Source organism: Saccostrea cucullata, unplaced genomic scaffold (genome assembly GCF_032062105.1).
Source record: "Saccostrea cucullata isolate Sc308-1 unplaced genomic scaffold, CSIRO_AGI_Scuc_v1 ctg315, whole genome shotgun sequence".
Lineage (NCBI taxonomy): Eukaryota > Metazoa > Mollusca > Bivalvia > Ostreida > Ostreidae > Saccostrea > Saccostrea cuccullata.
Genome location: NW_026930873.1, coordinates 159144 through 172118, shown reverse-complemented (window position 1 = coordinate 172118; position 12975 = coordinate 159144). Strand labels below are relative to the sequence as shown.

The window sequence follows — 12975 nt, the reverse complement described above, 5'->3', positions numbered from 1 at the left end:
ATTCTCTGTATTGAAAAGCATATCTACGTTTTATCAGCAATACAAGTGTTATCCTACCAGCTCGTTTACTGAAACTCTCTAAATGCAAATAAAATATATGTACAGCTTTCTTTTTGAAGTTTTACTTCATCTTATGGTAGCATTTGTTAATATACTTTACGTGGAACAAATTTAAAAAAATACAAAACATTTTTCTACCAAATTTACTCTTCTCTTACACAAGAAGAAAAAGGAAATAAAACTTAATTAATCAAATAATTATACAAATCCATCATAATTGTTTATGAATTTAACATGCACATCAGATCTTTAAGTTTTCATAAAATTAAACAAGAAAATCAAATGTAACATTATTCTTTTTAACTGTATAAAAATAAATCAGGAATTGCATGAAATTACTGTTTATGATAATTAGAACAGAAACAATTTGATCAATTATTTTTTTATACACATACAAAACAATATACTCTGTTCCTTTCAATTTTAAAATTGAAAAAAAAATCTTACTCCCTCATTATATCTTCTTCCATATCTAGAGCAACATGTTTTCGTTAATGTTCATTCTGAAATGGCGTTTTAAACATGCCCTTCTGAAGTTTTCCCTTTTTCAAATTAAATCTAGAATCTAAGTTTTATGTTGTCATTTTGGAGGTTCGTTATCACCATCTGAAATTTAAAAAAAAAATCAGTTTTTTTAGGCAATGGCATCCATGTATAAAAGAAAAGAATCAACAGAAACAGCAAGGCCTTTCTTTATTACAAAGACACATTCTTTAATATTACTGCTATATTTATGTACAGTGAAACTTGTCCAATTCAAAAGTTGTGTATTCCCAAATCTTGTCTATTAGGATGTAAACTTCAAGTCCTCTCAGTAAATTTAAATTTTTTTCAAAATGTTGTCAAATCTACAGTGTTGTTTTATCTCACCAGTTTCCATGCAAACAGAGGTTGCCAAATTAGACAATATTTACTGTATTTATAAACAGCTCAACTCAACAATTATTAAGGACTATACATCACTCTGTATTTCATCATTATATGAAGGTAGACAACTTATGAAGCCCTGTGAAACATGAAACGTTTATATAATTTCTATACAAAGATTTAATCTTTTACTCTATATGTAATAAAAATACTATACGGAAAGAAATGCAACATTCACTCTGATTGAAATTTGATTAAACAGCTTGTACACTTACTTTGTTGTCCAGGGTCACTTCCTGGGGGTGGGCCTCTACCAAACTGTGACCGTAGCTGTGCCACTAACTCAGGGTTGGTTTGTTCCATTTGTTGGGCTAATTGCTGACCTCTGGAAATAATTCAAATGAAACATGTTTTATTCTAAATGGTATAAAAACATTCTTATAAACTTCAGACTCTTGAGCCTAGGATGATTAACTTGATGTTAAGTAGATGCTATTACAGCAGAACTCGGTTATAACGAAGTCACTGGGACCTATGATATTACTTCACTATATCCGTAATTCGTTATAACCTTGAAAGAAATTCATTAAGTTTATATCGCTGGGGATCCAAAATGACTTCGCCATATCCGTGAATTTGCAATATCTTTCGTACTAAACGAGTTTTACTGTACAGGACAATAATATCTGCATGCAAGTACCATATTTGCCTTTATGTTCCCTAGAATCTGAGCAACTAACAATTGAGCTACAATAATTATTGTAGAATTGTGCAAGAAGCCCTATGATGTTAAGAGAAGTTTTAGATAGACTGAAAGATAAGCAGATGATTTAACATTACTCCCGTTCTTTATTTAAAAAGTGTAAAAAAAAAAACAAGAGGCCCCTGGGCCTTATAGGTCACCTGAGCATTATTCAACAACTTCCCAGTGACTGAATGGATCCTGTTTTTTTCCAGATGCTATAGCATTTACCATCTATCATCATAACTATACACTTAGCAGTTCCTTAGTTTGGCACTTTATACCCATAGGCAGGGTAGGAACAAAAAATGCATTTCAACTAATCAGTAATATTCAGCAATAATCAGTAGTGCCGCTACCACACATGAACCCTTGACTCTTAGGTTTTAATCCACACATTGCACTATTTTTGGAAAGGCATACTTGCTTTTCAAAAATATTTGATTAATACCAAGGAGCACATTTCAAACAATTCATTCATTTTCAGTACATAAGTACAGCCCCCCCCCCCCCCCCACTATGGTACAACTGACCCTGGGGCCTTGAAATTTTTCTTGAAGATTATTTCTAACTATATAGGTAATTCATCTGCTTAAAACCTAGGAGCAAAGAAGAAAATATTCAAAGATTTAATGTTTTTTCACTATACATGTATAATCAATACAGCCCCGCCCTAACACCAGAATCCCTGACCCTGGGGCCATAAAATTCACAATTTTGGCAGAGGCATTGCTTGTTCATCATAACTATGTATATATTTATTTAATACCCAGGAGTAAAGAAGAAGATTTTCAAAGAATTCATGTATTTCCTCTATATAATCAAGAGACCCTGACACCAGAACCTTTACCCTGGGGCCATAAAATTCACAATTTTGGTAGAGGCACTCTTGCTCATCATAACTTTGTACTTAGTTAGTTTATATAAAACCTAGGAAGAGAAGAAGATTTTCAAAGAATTCAAAATATAATCAATAGAGCCCCGCCCTAAAACCAGAACCCCTGACCCTAGGGCCATAAAAACAATTTTGGTAGAGGCACTCTTGCTCATCAATATGTACTTTTAAATTATATAAAATCTATACAGAGAATCCAAAGAATTCTTGTATTTTCACTACATAATCAAAAGTTTTCACCAGAATCCCTGGGGGTGGGGCCATAAAATTCACAATTTTGGTAGAGGCATTCTTGCTCATCATAACTATATACTTAGTTAGTTTATTTAATACCCAGGAGTAAAGAAGAAGATTTTCAAAGAATTCATGTATTTCCTCTATATAATCAATAGAGCCCCGCCCTGACACCAGAACCCCTGACCCTGGGGCCATAAAATTCACAATTTTGGTAGACACTCTTGCTCATCATAACTATGTACTTAGTTAGTTTTTTAATACCCAGGAGCAGAGAACTAAGATTTTCAAAGAAATAATTCATTTTCACTATATACTTATTTAGCCGCCCTAGTACAAAATACCCCAGGGCCATGGATTTCACAATTTTGGTAAAACTCAATGTGATTACAATCATGCAAACAGTTTGACTGCTTGATGTCCAGGAGTAAAGATAGAAATTTTGTTAAGATTGCATTAATTTTAGTGGTTTTGGCCCCACAGGCCCCATGGGGGCAGGGATCATGAAATTCACAATTTTTTACCCATAGATGCTTTGTGCCAAATTTGGTTGAAATTGGTTCAGTGGTTGATAAGAAGCTGAAAATGTTCAAAAGTTTACGACCGATTATATATATACGACGAACGACGTACGATGTACGACCTCAAAAACAGATAGCAATAGGTCACCTGAGTGACTATAACCTAAAAACAAGAGATGTTTGTATAACACTTATGCCCCCCTCCCCCCCAAATTAGAATTTTTCAAGTTCAAAAAGGCATAACTCTGTCAAAAATGGCACGATTATACCCTAAACAGAACTTGACCTAGATAGTCATCTGATAAATCTGTATACTAAATTTCATCTCAGTATGTGCAACAGTTGCAAAGAAAATGAACGGAAACTGCGAATTATTGGAATTTTTCTAAGTCCAAGGGGCATAACTCTGTCAAAAATGGTGCGATCGTACCCAAAAAGAGATCTTGACCTAGATATTAATGTAATATATCCGTATACCAAATTTCATTTCAGTATGTGTAACAGTTGCAAAGAAAATGAGCGGAAACTGAAAATAATTGAAATTTTTCTAAGTTCAAGGGGCATAACTCTGTCAAAAATGGTGAGATCGTACCCAAAACAGAACTTGACCTAGATATTCATGTGATATATCTGTATACCAAATTTCAAAGTATGTGCAACGGTTGCCAAGAAAATCAGAAAGCTATATGCTAATACCGTATATCCGACCGTTTTTTTTCAGCAAAGCAATATTTTTCCCTTCTTCGAAGGGGGGCATAAAAAGGGCAGACAGTACCCTTTCAAATTAATTAATAGTAAAGTTTTGCCTATAAACATGTAATCAGATGGCCATATAACATTGATGTAATCTAAAGCCAGATGTAATCTGATAGATATGCTATCATCTTAAAAAATCACACTTACGCAAAATAAAAACTTTCCCATCTACCCCTTTGGACCTCCCTGGCCCTTTCCCCACGCAAAAAAGGATATACGGTACACCACCTGACATTGATGACATGAAGTTGGCCATCCTGAAATCAGATATCAGAGTAAGTATTTTATTCATTCATAAAGGTAACCATTTTTCTTAGAGGTACTTTTACCGTACATATTAAAACCAAATATTAAACATTTTATTTATTTTTGTAATTTCAAATTATTACAGTGCCTTACATTTGTTGCATGTTTGGGTTCTGCATCATTGACTGGGCCTGAAATAAAATTCAGATTTCATAAGACACACTAAGAATCAAAATTTTCAAATCTAATGAAAAGAGCTTTTCTAGAAACCTATATTTTGTGATTATGCATTCATAATACCGTAATTTTCGGATAAAAGGTCTTATTTGCGTTTGTTTTTATTATTTTATAAAAAATTGACCTTTCTAAAACTCAAGTTTACAAAAATTTCCCAAAATCAATAAAATTTACATCAATTTCAAAGCAAGTTCTGTGCCACTTTCATAACTTTTTTCATTATTTTAAGCAGAAAAATTAATGCCCAGGTAAACTATAAAATATTTATTCTATAGCTTTCTAACAAAATAAATTCCATTAAATATCTATTGATGACAAAGGAAAAAACTTGCATTCAAGTAAATAATTCCAATGTGTTATCCATCATGCGGTAGCCATCTTGTGAAGTTAGGAAGTCTGTGTACCGTTTACTAAAAGTAATTAGCAACCGTATCAAAAATTAAAATACCTGTAAATTTGTGTAGAGATCACGATTACCGCTACACAAAGATTGGCTTCTAACCGAATTTTAATTGTCTGACAGATAAAAGGATTTACACTGTGTGTACACGCAAAGGTTTTAACACCTGTGTTGGTTTAATACCCGCAGGGCATGATTAGCAAATCCACATGCCGTTATAGGGTATTAGTGTTACACATCATTGAACAAACAAAGCCACACATTCATAATGACTGTCAAATTGTGAATGTATAATATTTTGTTAAATTTATAAATTAAACTTATAAATGGTAATATTATTTCAATTCTTTACTGTTGCTTTATATATACATTCAATGGTGTTTGCAGGTTTTAGCAAATCCCTACACAAAAATCAAAATGGCGACAACAAGTTACATGATTACACCGGTTTAATAATGTCTGAATAAAACTATTAGGAATGTGTCCAAGTTGTTCTGAAATCAGAATTATTATTCTTTGATCTCGGGTATTTCCCCCAGGGCCTATAGCTGTAAAATAAGAACGTATTTACGTGTTATTTATGTCTGTGGTTTAACAACAGTATGAAACTATGGAGGCATTGAACAGGCAAGTTGGAGAAAAATAAGTAGTAACACAATTTAAAGAAGTTTTAACAACATTTTTTTTAAAAACTTTATTTAAATGCTGTAACATATTAAAATACCAGTTTGTCATTTCTCTTGGAGATGCATCTTAATAAGGTAATTAACACATTATCTATTTTTGTAGTTTCTGTTTGTTACGTTGTATCTGCATTTGTTGCATCTTTGGAAAACGGGAAACAAAGCCTCGTCCTATATAGTAAGTTCGTCATCTAAGGATTTTTCAAAAATTAAGGCTGAAAAAGTTTTATATATACCCCATGTTTTTGTTATGCATTTATAATAACTATAATTACATTTTAATTCTTTTGTTATTGAATCATGAAAGTGTACTGACCATATTCATGAGAGCAGGATTATTCAACATCTGTCCAAAATCCATGTTTCCCATTCCCATAGGTCCCATGTTAAATCCAGCCTGCAAGGAACCACAATTTCTGTTAATTCTCTCTACCCAGCCATTATATCAAATGAAAACCTCAAATTTCACTTGACTCAAAAATGATTAGTAGGAAAACTGGGAAAATTAAGAGTAGAACTAAAAAGAAGTTATGATAAACTTTTCTTGACAAATCTCTGTTTTGTCAACAGTGAATCCTTTTCATGGTGATTTCATTCTATTTTTTTTATATGTTTCATACAAATTCAAAACATATGATATTCTGAGATTTCTTTGAAAATTAGCATTTAGAGAGAGTATGTGTACTTGTCCCAAATACGACTTTAATGTATCTCTATGATTTTTTTCAAATGAACCCTATTTTCACTTTCACTTTGTGAGGAAGTTTACCTGCATGGCTGCTTCCTTTAACTTTTGCTCTGCTATTTCTAGGTTGTTTTGGTATGACTGGTTAGTTGGGTCTAGTTCTAATGCTTTTCTGTAGCATTCTCTAGCACTCTCATGATCCATTAATGCTGTATATGCAATGCTACAATGAAAAAAAACAATAATTAAAAATAATCAAATATGCATGTAAAAAAAATATTTAAAATTTAGCCAACTTATACATATCTAAGAAACAGATTCATTGAAGTTTCTTTAAATACTGTAGTAAAAAGTATCAGACACTATGAGGATTTCCAATACTTGACACAACATTTAATATATTTTGTTTAAGAATTCATGAGTTTCCAGGAAATTTAACAATATCTTTATTTATATTTTATGCAAACTATATCCAAATGATTATGCGAGAAAAAGATGATTAATTTGAACATTATGAAAATAAAAAAAGTAAATAAACATATATCTTACCCCATTCTTCCATATGCTTTAGAATACTGAGGATCAATGTTCAATGCTCGTTCACAATCTTCGATAGCTTGTATGTTTTTATTCAGCTTACTATAAGCAGCTGCCCTGTAGAAGATCACAAGCAATGAAAAAGCATCTTTACCATTTTGACTTTGAAATACAGATTTTACTGTCTATATGATTTCATGGCATTACTTGTCTGTGTGATTTTATGGCATTACAAGGGGTGATTAAAAAGTTCGCGAACTATCTCTGTATTTACAAAACCACAATTCAGATCAGAATGAAATTTGGCACACCTATAGTTATGCATATGTTCTATAAATAGCATATGAAAAGTAATGATTTCCTCCATCATTGTGACATCACAATGTGAAAATGAAGTCAATATGTAGGCCACTCATGACGAAAAAAAATGGTTATCACTTTAATGATTACGATTGACATTCATTTGAACACCTGTAAAGTTTAAGGCATAACTTGGAAATTCCTTTGAAGTATATCTTATAATAATTTGTACAAGGTTTATGAAGATAATATACTTTCAAGACGTCCAATTATAAATTAGATTGTTTAAGTGGTGGAAGGGAGATGGTTAAAAATGAAGCTTGTTTTTTTGTAGCCCAATGAAAGCAAGCTTGGGAAGAGATGTGTCCTTTGTTAGGGAATTTGTTACGAAAGATTACAAAGTAACAACCAGAAAAATGGCTGAATATCTTAACAATAATGTTATTAATGAATCTCTGAAATATCATTTAATTTAGACCTTTAACATATTAAATATGATAAAAAGAAGGTCTCCACAACTATATCCATATTGGATAAACGGTGTTCCCAAGACAGAGAAATTGGTTTGTAATGGTCACCATGTTCTTTCTGGGAAAGGATATCCTTATCTAACCATCCTATTTCCGAGACATGGTCATTTCTGCCAAATAGACTGTTCTTATTAAAAAAATTAACTTGCATGGTAAGAAATACAAGACTAGGAAAAATATTTTAGCGTCCATTAACAGAATGCTTCAGAGCATGTCACGTGACCACCTTGATCACGTGATTCACTCATGTGCAGAACAGAGGCAGATATGCATTAAAATAAGAGAGGGTTAACTTTAAAAAAAATAATGAACACCGAATTCTAATTTTATTTGTTTTATGTACGTTGTTCAATTTGTTTGCGAACTTTTTGATCACCCCTCGTACTTCATAACTCTTTCATCTTTACAGTTATGTGTATATCAATTGGGAATAATTTGGACTGCATGACTTCATTTCATTTTAATAAATTAAAAACGTTTACTTACCTGTTACAATAATAAACTGAATTTTTATTATCAAGTTTTATTGCCTGTGAATAGCATTCTAAAGCATCTGAAAATTTCTCTTCTTTCATGAAATTATTTCCTGAAAAACAAAAGCAACTATTATATACAGGTACATATCAACAATAATTCAATGAACAAAACAATTTATTCAGTAATGTTTCCTGTTACTTCATAGTTTTCTGTATGAAGCATTAATGGTAACTAAAAACTTTATAAAATACAATGCCAAATGATTGAGTCCTGAATAGTTAATTTAATATACAATTAATTAAATGTATATGTTTATGCAGTTATTTCTATTTTAAAAATTCAAATATTTCACACAACTATCAATATCAAATAGTTTTTCTCCATTAGAATGTATACAAATCTATACCTTCATTCTTTAACTTCTCAGCTTGTTCTTTTTCTTCTGGAGTGGGTTCATGTAGTGAAAGAGTGGAAAATTCTGATTCAGGCTGTAATTACAGGAAACTGTATTAATTAAAGTTCAATACACCGAAAACATTTATCTTCACCAGTGCATTTATGATCAAGATTGTTGGGTACAAACTACAATGCAGAGAATTTTCATTTTACCTGAAGAAATGTAAAAGTTTCAGAAACAACTTTTACTAACCTCTGAGCTTATTTGTGAATTGAAAATGTCTAAAAGATTCCTCTGTACTTGATATCTAGCAATATGTGACTCATCCTGGGTGTCTATATTGTAGGCAGACTCCAAACACTGGATGGCAACTACAAACCAAAGCAAAAGAATCATTCATTTAATAAATAAACAGTTAAACTGTTTATTTTTGGTTAATGACTTGGTTTAATGAAAAATGTACAAAGCACTTTGCTGGGTAGAGTCTATCCACATGATAAAAACTGAATTTGAAATTCTGGTTGGGTACCTTTAGTTTAATTATTTTCAGAGTTTCAGTTGTTTAGTTTCCTGACAACTTTTGCAATTAAGAAGCCTTAAAAGCTATGTCAGGTTTAGATCTCTAAGAGAAACTTAAATTAAGAAAAGTAAACTGTAGTGCATCTAGCCAGACTAATTGACAGAAAATTGATTACTCATTAAGCTGCTCAACAGCAATAACAGTCGGTGACTAGTTTGGATTTCTTGTTTCTTATTTTCTCTTCAAATTAAGAGGACCTGTATTTTCTTCTTGGGAAAAACAATCTTGATTTTTAATCTGATTTGGTATGAATTTATACATACATGTTCCTTTGAATATATTTTGCATATTTGTATCTCTTAATTTGGATATCTGAAATATTCCATAAATCAAAAAAGTTAAAATTTTGGTACCGATTTCTTCCTCGGCAGCAATGACAATATTCCATTAAGAACATAAAAAAAGTAATACAGTAAAATTCGTTTAGTACGAATACAGATATTGCAAATTCACAGATATTGAAGTTATCTTGGATCCCCAGCCACATAAATTTAACAAATTCCTTATATGGATATAACAAATTACGGATATAACAAAATAATTTCATAGGTCCAAGTGACTTCATTATAACCGAGTTTTACTGTACCTTTTTTTTTTTTACCATATTACTACTACATGCTTATGTACTGGCTGATTTTCAATTAGATTTGTCTGCTTCAGAGATAACTCTTACCTTCTAGACTCTCTATAGAATCTTCTGATAAATTTTCCTGTGTCGTTTGGTCCTTTAAGAATTTGACAATGGAAAATACCAATTTATTCACATCAGCCATGTTTTTTACCTACAAAGAAGCATCAAAGCAGACCTTTAGGATCAGACGCTGGTAAATTAGATAGATCATCCAATCAATAAAACGAGATTGTCCAAACCCAAATTAATGATAAAATTCACTCTGTGTGTTGTGTTGGCAATGCAGCAAAATAAACAGGGGCAGTTATTTAGAATGTTCTTATTGTTAGCATCATGTAATTCAGAGCAAGAAAAAAATGTTGAGAAAATGAAGTGAATTTCATGTTGATTTTATTTTTTATTTTTTGAAGGCAAAAGACAGTAAAATAGCAAGCTCAAAAAGGTTTGATAAGATTAAATTGATAATTTTCGGTTTTCTTGTGTTTTATTTTTTAAATATAGTTTTGGAAAAGATATACTCCACTTTGCTACATTGCAACTATATTGCTTGTTTAATTTTGAATAAAGAAACCCTGCTGTTTTTCCAGTGTTTTTATTGGTTAAAAAAAAAATAAAAATTTCCAATAGTATAAATGCAATTTTCTCATTTTGGAAGCTTCAAATTGTGATTTTTTTAAGTAGTCAAGCAAAAATTGATTGAAATGGATGCAATATTTGCCAGTAATAAAATTTATTTTTAAAATGGAAATTGGTAATACAATTGCACTAGTTAATTGAGAGATTTCAATAAAATCTGTGGAATTATATTTCACACAAATGCTTTGTTTATTTCAAAAAATTACAAAACCGATTTGTGTAATTAATAAAAAATAAAAATACAATACAAAAATCGGCAGAGGCAAATTTCATATCCATTTGTTTGACAGGTTTTTAAATTACCCCGGATTTAATGTTTTTATGCAGTGCTAACCTTTCACCAATGCCTCTACTTTTACATAACCTAAGACGTCAATATCTACCACTTTGCTACATTGCAACTATATGTGGGATATATTCTTAACTGTGGTGAGGGCTTATTCTAAGATACAGTTTTACAATAATTTCAAGGTTTGACAATAATGCTGGTCCATTGTAGTCTCAGCTAGGTTTATTTTATACATTTTCATTCCAACTTATAAAATCTGTGGGTAATTATAGATACGAACAAATAAAAATTTCAAGAAAGCAATATGAATAAATTACAGATGTTTGATTTTCGACAACTTTTACTGAAAACCCCTGCATGTAATATTGACTTTCTAGCTTTTGGTTAAGTAGTCAAGCAATACAGGGTCAATTCAGCATTGAATTTTTTTGATTGATCGATATGAAGTAAATGATTGAAGTGATCATTTAGTACAACACATAAAAGAAAGATGTTGAACATTTTTAATGTTATGAAAAAAGAATGAAATTGGTAATACAATTGCACTAGCTAATTGAGAGATTTCAATAAAATCTGTGGAATTATATTTCACACAAATGCTTTGTTTATTTAAAAAAATTACAAAACCGATATTGTCAGGAATAATTAATGTTAAAAATATTGACATTTCTTTCTTGTTCTATTTTTATGGACCCAAAAATCTCGTGCTGGATAGTTAAAGTAAAGAAGCACTTGTCCTGCTGGACTTAAGCCTTAAAATGCTAGTGTCAAACCTCGAATTTCATATTTCTTGCCATATATATGCAACACACTAAACACTATTCAATCTGGTCATATCACAACTACTTTTCTTTTGATAGTTCTGTATAAATCATAGTTATCACGATCTGTCTCACGAGTATCACGTTGACAATGTGAAAAACAATTAGGTATTTTAAAAATGAAAGTGTCATGCTTTGACGAAATTCGGGCTAATATCCGATGTATCGTGGATAACATCATTAGGTATGTGTCATTTATATTTTCAATTAAATCTCAAGTTCCACGAATCTTTTGGCGTTTGCTTGAATATACATATAGTAAACATACATGTTCAGCACATAAAGTTCAGTGTAAAATGAATATATTATGTTTTTACTACCTAGCACTAACTGGCTCGGTCAGCAGCAGGCAAACCGGAAGTTGTCTTTTTACATGTGTACCTTAGAGATTAGGGTAAAAGTAGAGGCATTGGTGAAAAGGGAAGACAAACCTTGGCCGGGGTAATTTTCCGCGATGGATATGAAATTTGCCCCTGCCGATTTTTGTATTGTATTTTTATTTTTGTATTTACACAAGGGCTCTACACATATTGTAGGTTCCTGTATGTGGGATTCTCCATTTTACAAATAAATTTTATTACTAGCAAATATTGCTCCATTTTCAATTTTTCGTTAAAAAAAAAACAACACAGTTTGAAGCTTCCAAAATGACAAAAGTTGCATATACTAGGACATTATTTTTTTTAACCAATAAAAAACACTGGAAAAACAGCAGGGTTTCTTTATTCGAAATAAAACAAGCAACAGAAATGTCACTCATTCGCCAAATTCCCCAAAAATAAATCTCGGGATCGAAATACAAAAGCAACGTGCTCGTTGAGAAATCTTGAAGTTGAACTTGAAGTCGAAGTTGACGACTTACTTGCAATTTAAATTTTTTTGCAAATTATTCGCCGAAGTCAAGAATCAGCGAAAGAGAGGTAAACTATTGTAAAAAAGTAAATGGCAACATTGTGATGTTTTATGGAAAAGAATGTGAAGAATGATTCTTACAATGGTTCAGTTTAAAAAGCAGACGATAAAAAATGCAATCGACGTGGAAGAAAACATGCTGTTAATAGTAAAAGGTCCAGAACAAATCTCTTGATTAAGCTATATAGCTTGAAATAACACTTTTGAATATAAACTTTATTAATTAAGCTATTCTGAATTCATAATAGCTTGATAAAGCTATTAATATGCAGTTTTCTGACAAAAACGTTTTTGTAAGAGATAAATAGAAAGTCACAAGTCATTTGACATATATGTGTATATAAGCTATATAGCTTTTTGAAATATTTTTACAAAAGAGGATTTTTCTTTTGAATATAAACTTTATTAATTATCATTTGCAAACTATTCTACCTGAGGATGATTCCATATATTCCATCACAAATCAATAGCTTGATAAAGCTATATATCCCTATAAAACTGCAGTTTTCTCCCCGGGGGGTCACAAAAAACTTAAATCT

The 12975-nt window shown here is 31.3% G+C and overlaps 1 protein-coding gene across 1 annotated transcript; it reads right to left on the bottom strand.

The window, feature by feature from the left end:
• Positions 1-364: 364 nt before the first annotated feature.
• Positions 365-11926, bottom strand: LOC134230369 (small glutamine-rich tetratricopeptide repeat-containing protein beta-like). Its single transcript, XM_062712128.1, has 12 exons — positions 11845-11926; positions 9821-9929; positions 8820-8938; positions 8577-8658; positions 8180-8279; positions 6876-6980; positions 6411-6549; positions 5958-6038; positions 4475-4512; positions 4223-4332; positions 1203-1319; positions 365-666 (listed from the first exon to the last, which is right to left on the bottom strand). Exons 2-12 carry the CDS (start codon positions 9918-9920, stop codon positions 641-643), a joined length of 1017 nt encoding a protein of 338 aa, XP_062568112.1. The 5' UTR covers positions 9921-9929; positions 11845-11926; the 3' UTR covers positions 365-640.
• Between the last annotated feature and the right edge of the window lie 1049 nt (positions 11927-12975).